This window comes from Phanerochaete carnosa (assembly GCF_000300595.1).
Source record: "Phanerochaete carnosa HHB-10118-sp unplaced genomic scaffold PHACAscaffold_11, whole genome shotgun sequence".
In the NCBI taxonomy this organism is placed as follows: domain Eukaryota; kingdom Fungi; phylum Basidiomycota; class Agaricomycetes; order Polyporales; family Phanerochaetaceae; genus Phanerochaete; species Phanerochaete carnosa.
The window spans coordinates 1,435,313-1,454,862 of NW_006767638.1; the positions used below are offsets into that span (position 1 = coordinate 1,435,313).

The following is a 19,550-nucleotide window of genomic DNA, read 5'->3' on the forward strand; positions in this document are numbered from 1 at the left end:
ATCCAGTCCCCACCCTACCTTCGCTGTCTGCCTTTGCCAGCCCCGCCGAGCCGCCTGAGAACCCCGGCACATTGCACGCCATGGGGGTCAGTGGCCTTGCTGCTCATATCGACGACCGCGATCCCCGCGGTCTCCTCGTCTGTGCTCGTTGATCTGTGGATGATTGGAATCTCCGCACCCGCTATGACCACGACAAAGGTCGAGACGGTGTTCGACAACCGCCTCGTCTCAGCCGTCGATGGAAATCTGGCGCGAGATCATGCACATGGGTTACGATTTTGCATGATTGGCAAGCCACTCTTAAGTTGAATGCCGTAATCCATGGTTGAAGTTCGCAATGGTGATGCCCCTTGCAATGATCAATCTGTACCTGAGTAACGTCAAACGACGCGAGCATGGCGTTAGGAGCCAGCCAACTACTTATGAAGCCCAGGTGATCTTAGCGCTTGCTATACTTGAGGATATACAAGATCTCTATTAGGGTGGGAGACAGGTTCAGCTGTTGCAGCATGCTCGCATTATCCTCTTACTGGTACCATCATCAAAATGTCAGTCGGAGAATAGTTGTAACATACTTCTCAGCGTACGACAGAGCTCACCTGATGTCCCACTGCCAGACGAGGCAGTATGCAGTTGTAGCGTTCCAACTCACCATCAATGGCCTTCTCGTCTTCTTTCGAATGTAAAGTCTGTATGTCAAAACATATGACATAGCCTTGCACAAAGCGAAAAGCTGGAGCAGATGCGGCGCGACGGCGCAACATCACCCCGGAGTGACATCGGAGAAATCTAGATTCATCACGTGCTATTCTTGTGAGATGCCAAAATGCCGGCGGAGCGGACATATTGGACTCGCCAGACGATGGGTCTCTCTTTCTCAGGACCAGAAGCTCGCCGGCCATGTCCGGTCGCGGCGCTCTATGGAAGCCAGGAGCGTCTCGCGCCTCAGGGTTTCGCAGGAGACAGGCGCGAGGACGAGCCTGGAGAGTTATCCCAATCCCCGACCAGCGGCACCCCAATTCTTCGAGTGAGCTGCATAGGTAGTGGTAGCCTTAGCGGGGCAGGCCATATGAGCATGGTTTCTTACTTTTTATGCAAGTGGTCTATTGATTAAAATTTGTGCTGACCTGAATTCACCCGTGTTAAATGGTCATTACTCATCATTTACCGGCAATCACTTCGTCAGTTAAATGCTGCTCTGAATGACGAATATTATGCCGGACGTATCGACCTGCCCACACAGAAATGTGCTCTAAACCTGCTCGGCCCCCACTCAACGGTTCAATCCCCATCCTACCGGGATTCATCGACTTTCATGCCCAGCACAATCCTGAACGGCCGTGGGCCCTCCTGTCTGCTGTACCTGGCGTACCAGTTGGGGCCGTCTCGTTTGTAGAGTTTGCTCATGCCGCCGACGGAGTCGCCCACAATCTGAGGCCACAATTTTCACCAGCTGCAACACCGTGTTGTACCTTGCCTTGTTAGCAGGAATGATGCGAGCAGGCATACTAGTGTGTTTGACCTCAACTTAATTCTCGTGGCTAGAAATGCTGAGCATCATGTCTAGCCGTTCCCCATGTCTCCCAGGGACTCCGCACCGGCGATAGCCAACATGCTCAAGTGCACGTCCTGCCGCTGAATTGTCGGTCAGGCCAGGATGCATTCATCGATGTCTAATCCGAGCTCGAGAGCGAGAAGCACGCGCTCCGGGTCGGCTTCCTTCCCGAGCTCGAGGAGATCTTCCCAACCTTACACAGAGGAAGCCCCACAGATCTGTGTGAATTTTACCCCGGCAGCAATAAGCCTTTCTCGATAGATGCCATCGTCTTTTATCTTCACTCGTCTGGCTCGACTGGATTTTTGAAGCTGATTCCTCAACGCCAGTCTGATATGCTCCACACATGCAACGCTCGTGTGTGCCTTTTCTTCCAAACGCCGAGGCGCAACACATCAACGGATAGCTTACAGAAGCCTCCACCTGACGTGGCCAAAGCCTCTCAATCAGCCATGTATACCATTGCGAACTCTGATAGCTATGGCAATCTGTGGCGTTGTACGAATTCGAGTTCCACTTACAGCCATAGCTCCAAAGACATAGCCTTCTGTAACTCTGAGCGAAAATATGGGCTTAAGTTGACAGCTCAAATTCAGTTTAGCAAGCTTGGATAAAGCAGGCGTGAGACCTGGGCCTCCAAATCGGCTGGTTAGCATACCACAGGCAGTCGTGCCCAACAATGCACGCGGTCAGGCACGGACCCTCCTCCCACGCTACAACTGTTCCACCTGCGGTGTGAATGCAGGGTGCATAAGAATGGTCCCGGCTGCCTATCGTGGCTTCTTCTACTCTACCTTTGCAGAGAAGATGTCTATCCGGCGACCGTAAGCAATATTGTGACGGCCCCTCTTTTCACCGGCACTGGATGGTAAGTGTAATTTTTTCCCTCTCAAGATCGGTCAAAAACTGATTCAACAAGGACCTGCGTTTCTCCGCTTTTCACTTGAGAGAATCGAAAGCAAATCTCAGCTTTCCACCTATTTTACTACATTTTGGACTGTTATTGGCCAGTTTTGCACAGTTTTCTTCCTGATTTGCCTCGAGAAAAAATTAGGCCTTATTTAACCGCTTTGTCCGGGGTTTCTTGAGAAAAAAAACCGCGCTTACCACCTTTGCTCGACACCAATTATATGCCGTGAAACATTTCGACCTTTGCGGGCGTAGTTTTTAACATGCTACAAACTGACATATCCTGTAGGGTCTGTGTTTCCTCAGCATATGTGAAATTATGATAATGGGCATACAAGACTACACAGTCAAGAAAAAACAAAATTCGGAGGAGCAGGACCGTGTGAGGTGCAGATGCGTTCCTGAGTGAAACGGCACATTTGAGCTGCAGTATCTGGTGAGTCGACAACGCATAGTTTGGCCATCAATGACTGACACACGACAGATGTGTGCAACGCACCGCCATAATGTGGAGAACATGGAGGACACGACTCGGAGTAGGTGTGCGACACACGATCTGTTGGAAACACATTCTTCGAGGAAATAACTGTGGACGTGGAGCATGTAGGTACGCTGAGCTGCTGCGCGATAAAAATATACTTATCATACCGGGCCAGAATCTGTCGCAAGGACGACGTTATTGTCCTCAGTTTAGGTGACCAATCTCGATACCTTTATGTAGACTTGCTCTGACGCATTATCAACACTCTCCGTACCAATCTTCAGACCAAGATATTCGCCCTTCATGTATCGCAGAACTTTGTGCTCGAGCACCAGACGCTGCACGATCTATTCAAAAGCTGAACGTGACACTATTGAATACATGTCGACTATGACAGTTCAGGGCTGATCAGGCCGGTTGTTGGAGCGCTGGGACTCGTGCAGGCCCCATAGCACGGAATTTCCCCGCCTGGATAATGCATCTCAGTATTGGCTCATGCTCATGGCGATCCGCAGCTTGTACATGATCGGCCCTGCGATTCTCGGCGTCGTGTGCGTACTGTAGAGTGACTTAATTAAGGCGTGTATAGTTCCCGCTTCAGAAACTAATGTCAATGTGAGATGAGAGAGTATATACTCCTTTTTAGCCGGGCTGATTGCTATATTAACTGGATACGAACATTTGAAGGCTGCGATCTTGAAATACGCGAAAAACAATTGGGCGTCTAGAAGCACATGATATACATTGAACTTGGTGGCGTCTGATGGCAGCTGAGGCTCGGGTTGTCTCTTGTTCCTATACCACTTCACAGCCTGACCTGAAGAGCCCAATAGCAAGACTGGTCAATTTAATCCTCGAAAGTAACTCGAATCTCTGCGCAGAAGTCGGCTTCCTCTTCAGATCATCTCAACTTGTGTTCCGGGATATGTGCCATGCGGAGGGCTTGGGAATCGTCGACGTGAAAGGCTGGGAAGACAGCGGCTTGGAAACACTACCAGGCTTTGTAAGCGATTCCCTGAATCATTGGCGGATGTCGCCTGCCCCGTGGTTCGCGATCCTCACGGACCCTTGGCAGACTCCCTCGCCTTGAGTCAGAAGGATAGCCGTCTGATGATGGGCTGTGCAGCTTCTCAACGGTGTTCGAGGAAGCATGGAGTCTGCCGAGACTGATCGCTTCGCCGTACAGAAGGCGAGAGCTGGCCCATTGGCAGAGCCACCCTAGCGGCCGGCATCATAAGTACACCTGCTGGGACATGCTGGCAAGGTTGTCACGGGCCCGTGGCGGCGCGAACACTTTCGATTCTTGCCATGCTCGGCTCGCGGGTGAGCAGGGAAGATGCATGAGACGCGAGTTTGGAGTGCATGCGCGGAGGACCCTTGGCGGACTGCTGTCTTCCGTTTATCAAGAGCGGCACTGTCAAGGGACCTCGGCGATCCGATATAGTAATTTTAGGTTCCTGGACAGCCTCAGAGAGTCTCCTAGGGCGCTCTCAAAGGCGTTTTCGCAATTTTGTTACCATGGTTCGCGATCGCACAGGTCCTTTTGGTGTTGTACCTGTCCGACCAAGTAGGCCAGTCACGCGTCACAAGCCCGATACATCCTCTAGATAGTGGCGGCCGCTTTGCGCACGACACAAAAACAGCTATTGTGAAATGGGCATCGTAGGTTACACCCCCGGCCTACTGTACTAGGTCGGACAAGTACAGTACAGGAGAAGCGCATACAGAGTAGCACATGCATTAGTAGCACGTAGCAACACAGCAAATTCCCATGGTAAGATCACCGTGTTTGGTCAAAGATATCATGAGAAGTCGGCGAGCAAAACAGTCCTTGTGGTGTCCATCGTCTGTTTTGCCGGTCCAACACTACTTGTCAGCCAACTAAGCGTGCACACGACATGGAGACAACAGCTTACGATTGCATGTCTAGAAGTACAGTTGCATGATTGCAGACCTGCGTCGATGGCCTCGAGGCGAGCGATTCCTCGAACAAGTCTATGAGACGTTAGCGACCATACTTCTAGTAGAAACTACACGCACGCACCGCCACCCTCACAAGCACAGCAATTTAGTCCATCATAAAGCACGATCTTCCCGCACCGGCACTATCGAGTCACTCTTGAGCTATGGACGAATGCGAGTATGCTAGAAGAGATGTGCTGCTCGTCGCGCGTCGCGTTCGACTTGCGTCACTAAATCACCAGGGCTCTAGCAAAGAGATGAGCGTCTTGACGCGTGTATACATGTAGACACGTACTGACGTGATAGATATACCGTTCTAGAAGCTTACAAAGGCTACCATCGTCGTTTACACGTTCGGAAGCAACGCTTGCTCGCGCTTAGTGTGCTGCATGACCGTGCCCGGGAGTCTGCCACGCTACTAATCTCGAAAAACGCGTCGTGTTTGGCTCCTATTAACGCAGCTTAGGCGGGAGCGAGTGTCGACGTGTGCAGTGGCATGAGGTCCGGTCCAGAGTCTCGTCGTGTCGCCTTGCTTGAATACTTGGTCTTATTTGTGTCATCTCTGGCGCTCCAGATTCCGATGCGTCCTTCAAGCAACAGCTCACAGGGTGGTAAGCGCAGTTTTTTTCTTGAGAAAACTCAGGCAAAAGCAGCTAAACAAGGCCCCGTTATTCCTCGATTCTACGCCGATGCAAACTGAGGAGAAACTGGTGCAAAACCAGCCAAAATGGTCTAAAACACAGTCAAACTGGCGGAAAAATGAGTTTTGCCTTCGGTTTTTTTCAAGTGAAAACCGGAGAATGTTGGGGCCTTGTTCAATCAGTTTTTGGCCAATTTTACGCCGGAAAAAAGCGCGCTTACCACCCAGTGCAGCGGGCACTTAGAGAAAGGAAAGGTAGGATAATGAGGGCGTGGGATTAAGCGATTAGGCGCACGCAGAGAGCATTGTCGGTATTTATGTTGGGCACGAACGATTACTGACGAATGGAGGACTTATCCAGAAATATATTTAAGGAGAACAAGAGAGTTCAGCTCTACATGAACGCTCGCCAGCGTAGTCTGAGTGGAATCTGAGCATAGCCTACAAGATTTTGCTGTTAGCGTAATCTAATCATAACAGGCGCGGAATCTGGGCGTTATCTCAGACTACGCCGAGGTTACGCTTCGGCATAACTTGCCATTTTGCGCAGTGCGACCACCACCAGGTATTCAACGCACCATCCGTTTCCCAATGCCTTTCACCTGGCTTTTGCTCCATCTTTGCATTCGTTCCATTTCGCCCGCTCAAGATTTTACTTTTTACTTCGACGCGTCGAGAGCGAGTCGCCGTGTTGTTCTTCAACGTTGACCCTGGCTCCTACACCTCCGATGGCAATGGTCACCGCACGCGAAAAGGACGAGCCGCGGCGATTCGGACTGCCGCAGGCGGGTTCCCATTCCGACAGTAGAGATGATGCCTCTCGGGGATTGCGCCGTTCGCCATAGGGAACATCCGGGCTTCCGCCTCACGAGCTGATATCGACGTGACGAGGCTCGACTTGAAAATCCATTTCTTCACGGAGAACAACAGCCACATGCTTGGCGAGTTTGGGTACAGCACTCACTTTCACAAGGAAGAGACGCTTGTCGACCTGTCGGACCGGATACACAAGGTTTTGGACCAAGTTGCCGACAACGTCTACTCTGTAGACCTGCCGCGATCTTCGTCGCTTCGCCAATTCACTCCATCTGATGTGGCGGTGTACTTGCGAGATTACGTCTCCTGCCATTTCCCTCTCGACTTCCCAAGATGTCCGGACGGCGCGTCTCGTCTCTGCAACGAGAGTTGCATTCCTTCGTCCTGCCACCAACCGTCTGCGATGCGCTTCGGGTCTCGTCAAGGGTGGGGGACTTCTCGCGTTGTACCTCACTGCACTCACTTGTTCGACCATCGCTACACTTGTCAAGAGGACACCACGATCGATGCATTCGGCTCCGTTTTTTTCGCACACATCACGGGCTAACTTCTGTTTTCAGGGCTTGGGACTAGCCAATCGCTGGATATCATTCCTGATCGCCTTGCCGTTCAACGCCATACTGTACTGGCGGATGTTCTTGACGACGTACCAGCCTTGATCAAGAAAGCGTCCGAGTTCTCCGCCGGATCTATGTATCCACCGCCGTACAGAGACGACAGAAGTCGTCGTCCTCTGTCACTCACGTCGCAATTTTCCACCACTTGAGCGGAACTGAAATTCCAATGGCAAGGGAGCTAGAGTTCGTCATTCCGCCGCTACACTTCATGCCTATAATTAATCCGTTCTATCAGCTTGCTGGTCGACGACTCGACCTCGAGCTCCGCTACAACATTTTCAACGGGCCTCGTTGCGAACTCATCTATGACAAATTCCTTTTTCGGTCAAATACTGGCGATGCCTTCTGCAATAATTTCGTGGATATTATTGAGGACCTCCATTTGTGTCCTGACATAGTCGTCGAGGAGATTCTATTCCGGAGCTCGGCAAAATACCTGAAAGGATTCAGTGTCCCGCTCGGCCCACTTCCACCTTCGCTGACGTCCTCCGTCGTCGTCGCTTTTAGGTAATCCATGGACGAGCTGATCGTTGGCGGTGTCAGTGTCAGTCCAGGGTATCTGAGAAGGCCAAAGGAGACTGCCAAGGCTTCCGGCGAACTCGATCAGGGTGTCTTGGTATTGCCACACAGTACGTCGCTTCCGCATATTCTTCCCTTCCACGTCTAATTCTTCATCAATAGGGCGACACTGTGAGATGGAGCCCAGATGGACAGTTGTATTTCATCGGGAGGATGAACGCGGGTCGAGCCAAGATCCGCGGGCAGCGACTGGAACTTCCAGCCATTCACCGAGCCGACTTGGCTAGTGCTGTCGCTGCCGCGCCAATTCACCCTCAGAGTCTCATACCACCTCGTCACGGCGCTGCGCGAAATCCTTCTATCGTTCATGACCCCCCACCTTGTATGCTGAATTCTAACCCTTTCTCTCACGCCCAACGGCAAAGTGGATCGCTCCCAGCTTCGAGTCTGTGCTGCCACTGACACCGATACTACGCTGAATGATAACGCGGACGAAGACGGATGAGGTCGAGGAACGCCTCTGTAGGATCATAGAAGCTGTTCGGTCGCACGCCAATCCGCCGAGCTTCGATCTTCTTCGACGCAGGCGGCCATTCGCTCCTTGCGTCCCGTTTAGTATTCAAGATACAAGATGATTTCGCTGTCCCGTTCACTCTGATGAACGCATTCAACATGCCCGTAGCCAAGTGGTCAAGGCAATGACGGACGAGATTAGGCGAGCAATCGTCGCCAAGGCATTTGGTTAGTGGGGCCGTTCTTGACGCGGTACTCTCGACGCGTCCGGCCTATTAGGCGCAATGATGAGCCAGTTCTTGAACCGGACACTTGACTATCGCGAAAACGTAAGTCTATTCTTGTCAGAATATTCTGCGATTCCTGATATGAGCTCTGCGAACGCCAGGCCTCGAATCTTTGTGCTGGCAACGGCAACGGGCTTCCTGGCCATGTTACTCCTGGGAGAGACAAGCCTGACGACGCTTGAGGAGATCACACAAGTGGCAGGACTACTTCACCACGGGTTAGCTTTGCCGCCTCGTTCGACAGCTCCTCGGCATGGTTTGCTGACAGGATTGTATATTGTTTAGGTCTCACGCTTCGAAGAAGCCCGACAGCGGTGTCAGTGGTAACTTGGCCGCTGGCTTCCCTAAATCCCTCGTCGGCACCTCCGGCAGATCCCAAAGGCTCGCCGGTGTATAGCCCCATTGTGTACAGCGTGCTCCCGCTCAATCTGGCGCTTGTCCGCCTGTCCGCCGCCTTTGAGACGATTATCTTCACATAGTTCCGATTCAATGACTGGCTCCTGTTGGCGATGGGCGCCGGCTTGTTCAGCATGGCGTCCCCCCCCCCCCCCGGAGTGCAGAGCCAGGTGTATTTCCATACGATACGTTTATTCTGTCCGTGCAATACCAATTCAGGTTCATGGCGTTCCGCGGCTTGTCTACGATATTTCAGCCAAAGTAGAAGCCACTCTGTAAAGAACCTGGCCCGTCGAGCGTCAGAGTTTTGCTTTGGCTTAGCTAGGACTCGCGCCTCCGGAATATCCGGACATCTTCTAATACTCCACTGTTGCTCTACCTTGTACCACCTTGACCATGACCTGCATTCCATCTTCGTCGATGATCACTGGGGATGGCCAAGTTCGCCTTCGAAACTATCAAGCTCCAGGAACCTTATGGTCGACGGGCCGTCCGCCGTCCGCTCCGTTGCTGGGTGTTCGCCAGTCTGCCGCAGGTTCAGAAAGAAGCGGGACATGAGGATTGACGACAGACTAGGCCGACATGAGGGCAGGCCGCAAGAGATGTATGGGGCGACGTACGTGTATATGAGCTGCGAGACACATAGTGATGGCGCGACGACCACCTGGCCGATATTGAGGACGATGAGCACACTACGCGGCATCCAAGCTCAGCCAGGCTGCATTCGACGGACAGGGATGACTGCGCACATGAAATAGAGTGTTCCGTCTCTAAGGAACAGAGTGCTAAGCGGCGTCTTGATGGACAGCTTCCTCGCAGCTCGAATGTGGTCAAAGGTCTTTATCCACGTAAGGATCAAGACTATAGAGTCACTAACGATAGCCGGAAGTCTTGATGCCCAAGTGACTACCGCGCGCCTTTGATCAACCAACGGTGTCTTCTACGATACGCGAAGGACTTACGCCTGTCAAACTTGTATCAAAGCCTGAGCACGGAAATTACGGACAGCACCTACTTCAAATGAGACTCTGGTGTCATAAACAGCTCCAGGTAGCATGGTGATGGACCACCGCGCTCAGCGGTTCCGCCCGGGCCCATGCGGGAAATTGCAGAGCACAGCTGACATGATAAAACATTAGCTGCGAACGTAAGAGATGGGGAAGAAACATACCACAGAGGTCACCGCAGGCACGATGGAAAGCACGAGGATGGGAAGGCAGAGCTTGATACTTCTGCCGCAGAATACGTACGTTCGGAGTGCGATGAATACTACGGAATGCAATTATAGATGTGCGTCGCTTGCAGATTTTAAGGGCAAAAAAAAAACATACCAGCTGTCAAGCAGTACAGTACGCTCACAGAGCCATCAAGCAAATATTCCAGAACGGTGAACCTAAGATATAATAAGCACAATTTGAGTCTGGCCGCCACCACAACACCCACGTCTGTTACAATTTAATGCTATTAAGTATGTGAGCCCCATCTTAAATGGCGATGGGACGCACCATTTTCTCCGAGGGCACATGCGTTGACAGTGTAACCAGAACACTGAAAAGGAGATTGTAGCGGTTGCAGAGGAATAACACTGTGGGTAGGGTACACTTCCTCCGCCAGATGACCTTGATTTCCTTGTCAAAGGTGATTAAGTGCTCATATAGCGCAAGAGCTTGAAGTAGACAAAGTCAGACGCGCAGTAATACTTAAGCATGAAGAAAGGCATTCACTGCACATGGCAAATTCGCAGTAGTTGGCAATCAATCTAAAACAAGATCAGTAGGATTTGTGACTAGAGAGGCTGCTGCACTCACATGTCACGAATAAGAGAGACGGCTACGAAGTGGCAGGCCGTCATGTTGCTATGCATATGACTTCCGCGACGAGGCCTTTATTAAGGCATTTCTTCTGGTTCATTATACCCGATTGTACCCGGGGTGAGGATATTGACTTTACCATGGCTGGAATTCTTGGACGTCCGCGGGCGTAAGAGTGAATCGATGCCAAGCTTAAATCATATTGGGAGAAGTACAGCTTGGAGAGTATAATGTCAAGAGAACGGCCTCTGGTCGGCCGAAAGTGGGCTGGATACTCTAGTAATAGAATGGCTCCAAAAACAACATGCCTTGTATTGTAACGCTGTTATCTCTCGGCAACGGGATATCGGTAACCTATCGCAAGCTGTGGCATAGTAATGTTAACCAAAGTATATCCCTCAACAAAGGCATGAGCATAGCGGTCTTGGCAGATTGTCCACGAATAAGGTGAAAGCTCCACTATTTGCCTTACCGACGGCTTGTCTGGTCGGCGTGGCGCACCGGACACGACGTCCATCTAGGGCTGATAACGAGTGGAGCCAGCTGGACGGCATGGGCTCGGAGATTTCCCGATAGTCACATAGCGTATTGCCGGAATCATTTCCATCTGGGTTACAGGGATGCCGAGTCAGCTCGAGTTCCGGGAGGTCTGGACAGCTCTCCTCCCTTTACGTTAAATACCTATATGCAGGAGTGATGGTGCCACCTCTTCCGGGATCAAAGTCTGGTGACGAATTTCGCCTGCAGCAAGCGCAATAAACAGCAATTTGCGCATATACTTATTGAAAACCTTACGTCATTTATTATGTTACACAGGACCTATTCGTGGCGCAACGTGACTCGAGGAACGCGGCATGTCTGCTTCATTTTGACCTTGTTTCCTGCTGACGCATCGTTTCATTTCCTACAGAGCTCTTCGGTGTGCTGAGTGTCGTAGATTCTCCACCGTGCTGCCTGTCTGTGCCTTGATATCGTCCGGTCTTCCACGTAGATTCAAATTTTTGCGTATCACGTCGTGCACCCGTGACCCGATTGGCCCTACTATCATCGGCGTTATCTGGACGAACATGTTCATGGCGGCACCCGAAGACAGTTTTTGTGCCGAATGCCTTCCACATGCTTACATTCGTGATGTCAGGCTCGTGCTGGCAGCAGTGTCTCCGATCAAAGTCGGAGGACATGTCAAAAGTGCCGAGATCCCATGCGGATGATTCACGCGATGGAAGCGTGCAATTGGCATGTCGTACTCCACAATGATTACACAACACCGGAAGCCTCACCTCGAGGAACCTAGGATCTCTCACATTAGAGCTGCGTTCAGGGTTGAATCTAGCGCGAGGTTCGTACCTCCCAGATATTACAGACGCCTTCTGGTCGTTGCCCATCATCGAGCCATCCGTCATCCTGAACACAGGCTACGCGAGTGTTAGCGTCGTTTGTTCCATCGCAGTCCCCGTCGGCGCGCATCAAAGGGCTCCCGAGTTCGCTCTCGAGGTTGGTGGCTTCCTGAAAGCGCAAGCTCGACATGTCGTCCAACATCTTCCCCGTTGTCGGATGGCTGTCGTCCAACCAGTAGCGTAGGTTCAAGAAGAAGCGCGATAACAGAATCGACGTCAAGCTAGGCTGGCGTTAGGGTAAGGGCACAATGTGTGTAGCGGGCGACGTACGCATATATGAACTGCGAGAGACACAGGGATCTCGCGACGACAATCTAGCTGACGTTCAGGATGACAAGCACACTACTCGCCACTCAGTTTACGAGGCTACAGCCGATATTCGGATTGGCATGATCTACGCACGTGAAGTAGAGCGCCCCATCTCTGAGAAATGGGGTGCTTATTGACCTGATGTGTAGCATCCTCGCGGCTCGGAACTGGTAAAAAATCTTCATCCAAGTAAGGGCCAGGACCACCGAGTCGCTGACGATAGTCGGTATTCTCGCTGCCCAGCTAACTGTCGCGTGTTCTTGGTCAGCAAAAAGTGTTTCGGCGGCAGCTGGGGTACCTACGTCTGCCAATTCTGTATCACAGCCAGAGTATTCCAGAGAAGACATGACTTACTGCATATGAACCTCGGGCGTCATAGACAGCTCAAGTTGGCACTGCAATGGCCCATCCCGCGCCGTGGCTGGGTGCGGGTTTGTACGGGAGATGATGGAGCATATCTAGGAGAGTTAACACAGGGTTACAGGCGTAATGAATGCGGAAGCAACATACCACAGAGGTTATCGCAGGCATGATAGCAAGTGCAAAGATCGGAAGGAACAGCTTGCTGTTCTTGTCCCAAAGCGCATATACACGGAATGCAACAAAAGCTGCAGTATCAACTTTGAGCAAGACCGCTCGCAGCCAGCGTGGGTCTCAATCATACCGGCTGTCATGCAATACGACAGGATTATTGACACATCGAGCAAGCCTTGCAGAATGGTGAGCCTAAGATGAGCTCAACGTGACGTGTTGTATTCGATAAGCAAAATACAACCTACACCTGTTGCAGTTATTTGTTGTCAGGTGCACCGATTCTTAGTAAAGTTAAGACGCATACGCACCGCGACACTCAGACGCATATGCACCAGCAATGTAATTAACACGCTGATTAGAAGGTTGTAGCGGTTGCTGAGTACGTTCTCTTCGCCAGACAACCTTTATTTCCGTGTTGAAGGTGATCAAATGCTCGTAGAGCACGAGAGCTGAGGGCGGCATAAGCCAGACATGCCAAGTGCATGGAGATACGATCAAACATACCGCATACGGCAAAATCGATGTAGTTGGAGAATAATCTAGATAGAGGTAAGGAGAATTTCAAGAGACATAGCATACGGGGCTCACATGTCACGGACTTTAGCAACACGAACAAAGTTGCAGGCCGTCATGCTGTGTGTGCCGTTCGTAAAGATAGCGACTTTATAAAGGCGGTAGGAGGGAGGATACTTGGGCGGAAAGTGAGCTGAAAAGAAGTTCTTCAACAGCTCGCATAGATAGCAGACATAAAAAGGAGCCGATCAAAGCTTCAGAGCGGATGGAATGATGGAAACGTTACTAGATGGATTACTATGATCGGTTCATGAGTGGTCTGATGCATTGTGTACTTCATAAAAGCGATGGTTCCACGCCACGGGCAGCGAGATTTAGGTGTGCCAATGGTGGGAAGTGCGTATGGTGCGGCGTGAAGTGTAAATACCCACTGTTTTTGCCTCGAAATTTCGAAGCTAGTCGACAGGCTGACTCCGCACACAAACTCCTGAAAGATAGTTGTTCCCACAGCTCTGTCAGCGCCCACCAGAACAGTTCCAGTCAGAGAGACTACACTACGCACTTGGACGCACTCTTCGGAAGCTTCCAAGCACACCACGCAGCAGATGTGCATGTCTGGGTCGTGTAGATGTTATCGTTGGGAAATAGGAGGACGACCATTACGTAACAAGGTGCATCTACCTAAGGCGGAAGGTGCTGAACGCTTACATCGTTTGATCGGAGTAAGATGCTGGCATTTATACCGCTGACTACAGCTGACCCAGTACCTTCAGATCACATATCGTCATTGTACAAGATAACCACGCGACCTCGGACTTTCTGAAAAGCTGCAACATCATCCGGCTCTCGTGCCACATAACCGCACTACCCGTCACCTTGGCTGAACGCTGCACGAAGATTGGTGCGATATTATTCTCGGATATCGTCGCCGTCGAAGAGCATCAGAGGCTCTCCAATGTTCCCTCTACGATCTACACTATCGAGGAATCGTACGCTCGACAGTTGTCCTGCAGTCCGCACTGTCGCCGGGTGCTCGTCCATCTGACGCAGATTCAAGAGGAAACGAGATACAAGCAGGGACGACAGGCTAGCTTAATGTTAGGAATAGTACATAGAGTAGAATATGCTGCAAGTTACGTACATGTATATGAGATCCGAGAGGCACAGTGCCCGCGCGACGATCAGCTGACCGATGTTCAAGACCGCAAGCACGCTATAGGAGCTCTCAGCTTAGCTAAGACCGAATAAAAGAAATAGTCACGCACAAAAAGTACAGTGTCCCATCTCGCAGGAGTAGAGAGCTCAATGTCTTTATATGTAACTTTCTTGCATTTTGGAACTGGCCAAAGGTCTTCTTCCATGTAAGGACCAATACCAAAGCATCGGCCACTAGACTCGGAAACTGCCCAGCCCAGACAACTGCAGCAAGCCAAAGCGTCATTGAAAGAAATTATGAAGAATGTAGCGGAAGAAAAACTTGCGCCTATGAGTCTATCAGCTTGAGCCTTGAAACATGAGTCATTAAGGGAGGACTAGACTTACTGCAGGTGAAGTTCGGGGACCATCGCAAGCCCTAGCGTGCACTTAAACGATCCATCCAACTGGAGCGCTACTCTTGGCTCTGAACGAGCGACCACAAAACATATCTACAATGTCACAACGTTGCTAAGTGTGCACGGAGATAAGTCATTGGGCATTATAGAACGTACCAAGGAAGCTATCGTGGGCGCAAGAGAAAGCACCAATATGAGATAGAATAGTTTCATACTCCTGTCCCAAAGCGCATATACTCGGAGCGCGGTGAATGCTATGGCAGAGTCTCAAGAAATGTTAGCAATCAACTGGGATCTCAAAAACACCTGCTGTCAAGCAGTATGCAATGACTGTGGAGACCTCGAGAAGGTTCTTTAAAACATAGAACCTAATGCTGATATGACGTAGCTTGAATATTATGAGATGATGCCACTCACGTCTATTACAGCCCATTACTTTCAGTGCGACTGTTTTTGTTCATCTTCGATGGTGGAGAGACGTACCAGAGAGTTCCCAGTCACGCGCATGCACATCGATAGCAATATAGTCGCACTGAACAGGACATTGTAGCGGTTGCAGAGAAACAGCACAGTAGTCAGGGTCTGTTTCCTTTGCCAGATGACCCTAACTTCCTCGCCAAACGTGATCGAGTGTTCGTATAGCGCAAGCGCTAATAGCCCCAGTCAGACATGCAAAAGGCACAGCAAGAAAAGGTGTATACCGCTCAGAAGGACGTTAAAATTGTTAACAAATTGTCTGAAGCAGACTGAGGAAAAGCTCAACAAGATAGCATGCCAGGGGACTCACGTTTCACGGTTTCCAGCAAGGGGTACGAAGTCACAGGTTGTCATCTTGGGTGCGTAGCTATCGGCATCTGCGATGAAACCTTTATGAATACAGTCTTTTTGAGAATAATTTAGTCCATAGATTACGGTGTTGTGCGGAGAACTGTGGTTTCATGGCAATTGGAAATCCTAGTAAAGCACAGAACAAGAGTGAGCCAACACTATCAAACCGCAGGCTGACCGCAGTAAAGCTATGCGAGCACGCGTTAGGAGAAGCGGCTTGCGATTAAGCGAAGAGTAGTCGTCTATCCTCCAAGGGATGATGCCCCGGGCATCGCACCCTCTTCCACAAGAACACAAGTGCCTGTAGATAGGATATCCGGAAATGATCGAAGATTGCGATCTGGGTCTCAGCGACATGTGTCGGCAAAAGTCTAACATGACACGTAAAAAAAAAAAAGCTTCTGCCAATCCAGGAGGACACACCCACCAACGAACGGTGAGGCGCTGATGAACGCCACATCGCCTGCACGTCCAATCAGCACAAGATGCTGGACATGGACTCCTGGAAAGGGTCTACAGCGTGCGAATGCATGAGCTAGAGAAAAAAAGGGGTGTGCTCGTTCAGTGACCATCACGCAACATTCCACCCGCAAACAAAGTTGTAAAACAAACATGTCCATAGGCTCCTTCAGAGACTCGACGTTCATGGACTGTCGGGTATTTCAAACGTGATTGCATTTGCAGTTTGGCGCTACAGGAAGCCGCACGTGTATTAGGTTTTGGACATGCAGGCTCACCAAATCCCTTGACAGCTGCACGAATAGCATCTTAGTCCACTCTCAAACTGCCGCTCCAAGGTGCACGAGGAGCCTGGGATCCGCACTGTCAAAATCATACTTCCCATAGAACGAAAAAATGTCTACCTTCTGGGTATCTGCCACTTCTACCACTTCTTGTGTGTCGGTGAACCATACACCAATTTGGTATGAAGGAGCCTAAGCATTATCATTGTCCTGCGTACCACTCTTGCCATCTCTGAGCATTAAGGCCTCTGTGCTTTGCCCTTTGCCCTTTGTCAGCAACCTACAATCCAACTGGACTGGGCTACGACAAAGCTGAGGAGACAGACAAGAGGAGAATAGGTGAGGAAAGACCAGCTCGAGTCTGGCTTGTTATTGAGCAGTATGAGCTCCTTATATACATGTCAGACTCAATGTCTAGATTATCCTACAAAAATACGGAGGTGTATAGAAAGTAAAAGAATACTGTGGAATCTGGGAGAACCATCCGGAATATGTAATATTCATGACATTACCTCCCCCCCCCGTCTAGAATCGTGTCCTCACGATTATTTACCAGTAGAACCAAAACCTCCTCCTCCTCGCTGAGTTTTGGATAGATTTGAAACCTCCTCGATATCGCATGACGCAATACGTTCCAGAATGACTTGAGTGATCCAATCGCCAGTGTGTACTTGAAATGGTTGATTGGTAGTATTGATCATTACCATGCGTACTTCTCCTGTGTAGTCTCGGTCTACGACCCCGGCACCAATATCAATCCCTTTGACTGCTAACCCGCTTCGTGGCGCAATTCGTGCATAGGTTCCATGAGGGGCACGCATTGCTATGCCGGTACTGATAATTTTACGGTCTCGTGCCGGTATCTTAGCACTTTCAGCCGAGTAGAGATCGAGTCCAGCAGCTTCTTCCGACCCTTGTTTCGGGAGAATTCCACCCATCCGTTGTACCAGAAGAGTGGTATCTCTCTTGAGCATGTGTACGGATTGTGTCAACAAGGGGGGAATTCTAATCGTCATTGGCGCGGGTTTGTCGGGACGTCTCGCATGGAATTCCTGAAGGAGTTCCTGACAATTGGTCAGGTTCGCCCATGATTCCCAAGAATGGTGATCGCCGTGGGGGCTGTTCTTCCAGAGAACTTGATATTCCAGATTTCCGTTTTGATCACGACGTGAGTCAAGAATTTCTTTGACTTCCCATTCTTCCTCGCCATTTACGAGGTCAGGGACTGCCGGTTCGTGTCGTTGAGAGGGATATGTGGGTTCTCTGAATGGACTTAGAAGACTTTCATTGAAGACGGGGTGCTGTTTCCATTGACAGAGAAGCTCTAACTCATAGGCCAAAATGCCGACTTTTCGTTTGACTTTGAACGGCCCGTATCGTTTATCATCGAGCTTCTTCATTGGTCTATCGGTTCGAATATTGACTCCTTCCAGCCAAACTTTATCCCCGACCTTGTACTCTGGTTCGTTCTTCCTTTTCCTATCATAGAAACGCTTCATGGATTCTTGCGCTAGTCCGATGGCTGCACTGGTATCCTCACGTACTCGACTCATTCGATCGACGAATTGTTGTACGTTCTCACTTAGTCCTTCTCGCACCGGTTGGGTTTCTTCATTAGGGTGATACCCTTTGTTGACAAAGAAAGGGGTATATCCGGTCGACGAATGGACTTTGTTATTGTATGAGAATGCTGCGAGTGGCAGCCATTCGGCTCAATCCGCTTGTTGGTAATTGATGAATAATCGGAGATATTGTTCTATCTCTCGATTGATGCGTTCTGCTTGCCCATCTGTCTGAGGGTGATAGGCGGTTGAGGGATTGGCTTCGATTCCAAGTGATCGGTATAGTTCAGAAATGAATTTATTCTTAAACTCGGTGCCTCTGTTGCCGATAATCTTTCGGGGTAATCCATGATGTGCAACCACATGATTGCAAAGCGCTTTCCCCCATCCTTCTGCATTGAGTTCGATGTTACTTGAGATCGCAATTATCTGTTTCGAGTACATGCAGACAACAACGAGAATGGTGTTGTATTCAAAGGATTCCGGTAATACTCCTATTTTGTCTATGGAAATTACTTCCCATGGTCGTGTAGGAATTTTGTTGGGGAAGAGCAATCCCATGGGTCGTGTTGTGTGAACCTTGGTCTTTTGACACTTTTCGCACCCAGCCACGTACTTCCGGATGTCTTCTCAAATTCTGGGCCACCAGTAATTACGCGTGACCATTTCGTGTGTTTTGTATTGGCTAGGATGTCCGGCCAACGGGGTATTATGGTGGTGAACAATGATCTGTTCCCGGAGTTTCCTATTTACCAGTATGTAGATACAATTCTTCCATGTCACGAGTCCAGTACTATCTTCGTTCCAGTCCTTGTCCTTGTTCTGTAATGCTATAGTGACTAACAAATCTTGGTTCTTTTTGTATTTTTTAATTTCTGCAATCCAGTTCTGGTCGATTCCTTCTAAACTAAATACTGTGCTACAAATCAGGGCACGGAAATGTTCTGGTTTTAATAGTACAATATCTGAATTGTCCTCTTTCCCTGCATTGTGTCGCTTTTGACAGGATAATCCGTCTGCCTTGCCATTAGACTTTCCGGGCTTATGATGTAGCGAGTAGTGATATTCAGCAAGTTCGGTTATCCATCGGGCTTGTCGGCGATTAAGCTTCTGTGGCTTCCGGAAGTATTCTAGGTTCTTGTGATCCGTCCATATTTCAAATGGATGCTGGGTGCCCATGAGGTACTGGCGCCACTTGTTAAGACTAGTCATGATTGCGAGAAGTTCCTTATTGTAAATCTCGTAGTTCCTTTCAGCTGCTGTCATGGCTTTGGATAGGTAAGCGACAGGCTTCCATTTTCCATCTTGCTTCTGGGCTAATTCTGCTTTTACGGCAAAGTCCGAAGCGTCACATTCTATGCGGTAGAGATCATCATCATTGGGTATAGCCAGTACTGGTGCAGAACAGAGTGCGTCTTTTAGGCTCGTAAATGCCACTTCTTGTTCGACGGTCCATTCAAAAGTATCGTTGCCTGTCAATAGACTAAGCGGCTTTGCTATTTTGCCGTAATCTCGGATAAATCTTTGGTAGAAGTTGGTGAAGCCGAGAAATGCTTGAATGTCTCGTTTGCACTCGGGCCGAGGCCAATTGACGACTCCTTCTAT

General features: G+C 50.0%; 4 protein-coding genes across 4 annotated transcripts; 2 read left to right on the plus strand and 2 right to left on the minus strand.

Annotated features, from left to right (window-relative positions):
• Positions 1-6,086: 6,086 nt before the first annotated feature.
• On the plus strand, positions 6,087-7,190 carry PHACADRAFT_264249 (uncharacterized protein). Its single transcript, XM_007400970.1, has one exon. It carries the CDS (start codon positions 6,482-6,484, stop codon positions 6,908-6,910), a length of 429 nt encoding a protein of 142 aa, XP_007401032.1. The 5' UTR covers positions 6,087-6,481; the 3' UTR covers positions 6,911-7,190.
• Positions 7,191-7,661: 471 nt separating this feature from the next.
• On the plus strand, positions 7,662-7,961 carry PHACADRAFT_105136 (uncharacterized protein; the record flags this gene model as incomplete). Its single annotated transcript, XM_007400971.1, has 1 exon — positions 7,662-7,961. A coding segment is annotated over one exon (300 nt), but the record flags the coding sequence as incomplete, so codon positions are not given.
• A 602-nt stretch (positions 7,962-8,563) lies between these two features.
• Positions 8,564-12,677, minus strand: PHACADRAFT_213651 (uncharacterized protein). The gene is made up of 7 exons (XM_007400972.1): positions 12,515-12,677; positions 12,306-12,455; positions 12,174-12,217; positions 11,854-12,124; positions 9,445-9,533; positions 9,316-9,387; positions 8,564-9,267 (listed from the first exon to the last, which is right to left on the minus strand). The coding sequence occupies exons 1-7, from the start codon at positions 12,557-12,559 to the stop codon at positions 9,120-9,122; spliced, it is 819 nt and encodes a 272-aa protein (XP_007401034.1). The 5' UTR covers positions 12,560-12,677; the 3' UTR covers positions 8,564-9,119.
• Positions 12,678-14,235: 1,558 nt separating this feature from the next.
• On the minus strand, positions 14,236-15,643 carry PHACADRAFT_32747 (uncharacterized protein; the record flags this gene model as incomplete). The annotated part of the gene is made up of 10 exons (XM_007400561.1): positions 14,236-14,346; positions 14,401-14,472; positions 14,525-14,678; positions 14,802-14,905; positions 14,969-15,078; positions 15,119-15,180; positions 15,230-15,231; positions 15,296-15,462; positions 15,514-15,548; positions 15,600-15,643. The coding sequence occupies 10 exons, from the start codon at positions 15,641-15,643 to the stop codon at positions 14,236-14,238; spliced, it is 861 nt and encodes a 286-aa protein (XP_007400623.1).
• Positions 15,644-19,550: the final 3,907 nt, after the last annotated feature.

Excerpts from the sequence above, each read along its gene's own strand:
- PHACADRAFT_264249 (XM_007400970.1), top strand. The coding sequence starts at position 6,482 with ATGCTTGGCGAGTTTGGGTACAGCACTCACTTTCACAAGGAAGAGACG.
- PHACADRAFT_213651 (XM_007400972.1), bottom strand. The coding sequence starts at position 12,559 with ATGTCTTCTCTGGAATACTCTGGCTGTGATACAGAATTGGCAGAC. Across the intron at positions 9,534-11,853 it reads GCGTCTGTAATATCTGGGAG|ACCTTTGACCACATTCGAGC; the intron begins GTACGAACCTCG and ends ACGTGGATAAAG. Across the intron at positions 9,388-9,444 it reads GACGGAACACTCTATTTCAT|TGTGCTCATCGTCCTCAATA; the intron begins GTGCGCAGTCAT and ends GATGCCGCGTAG.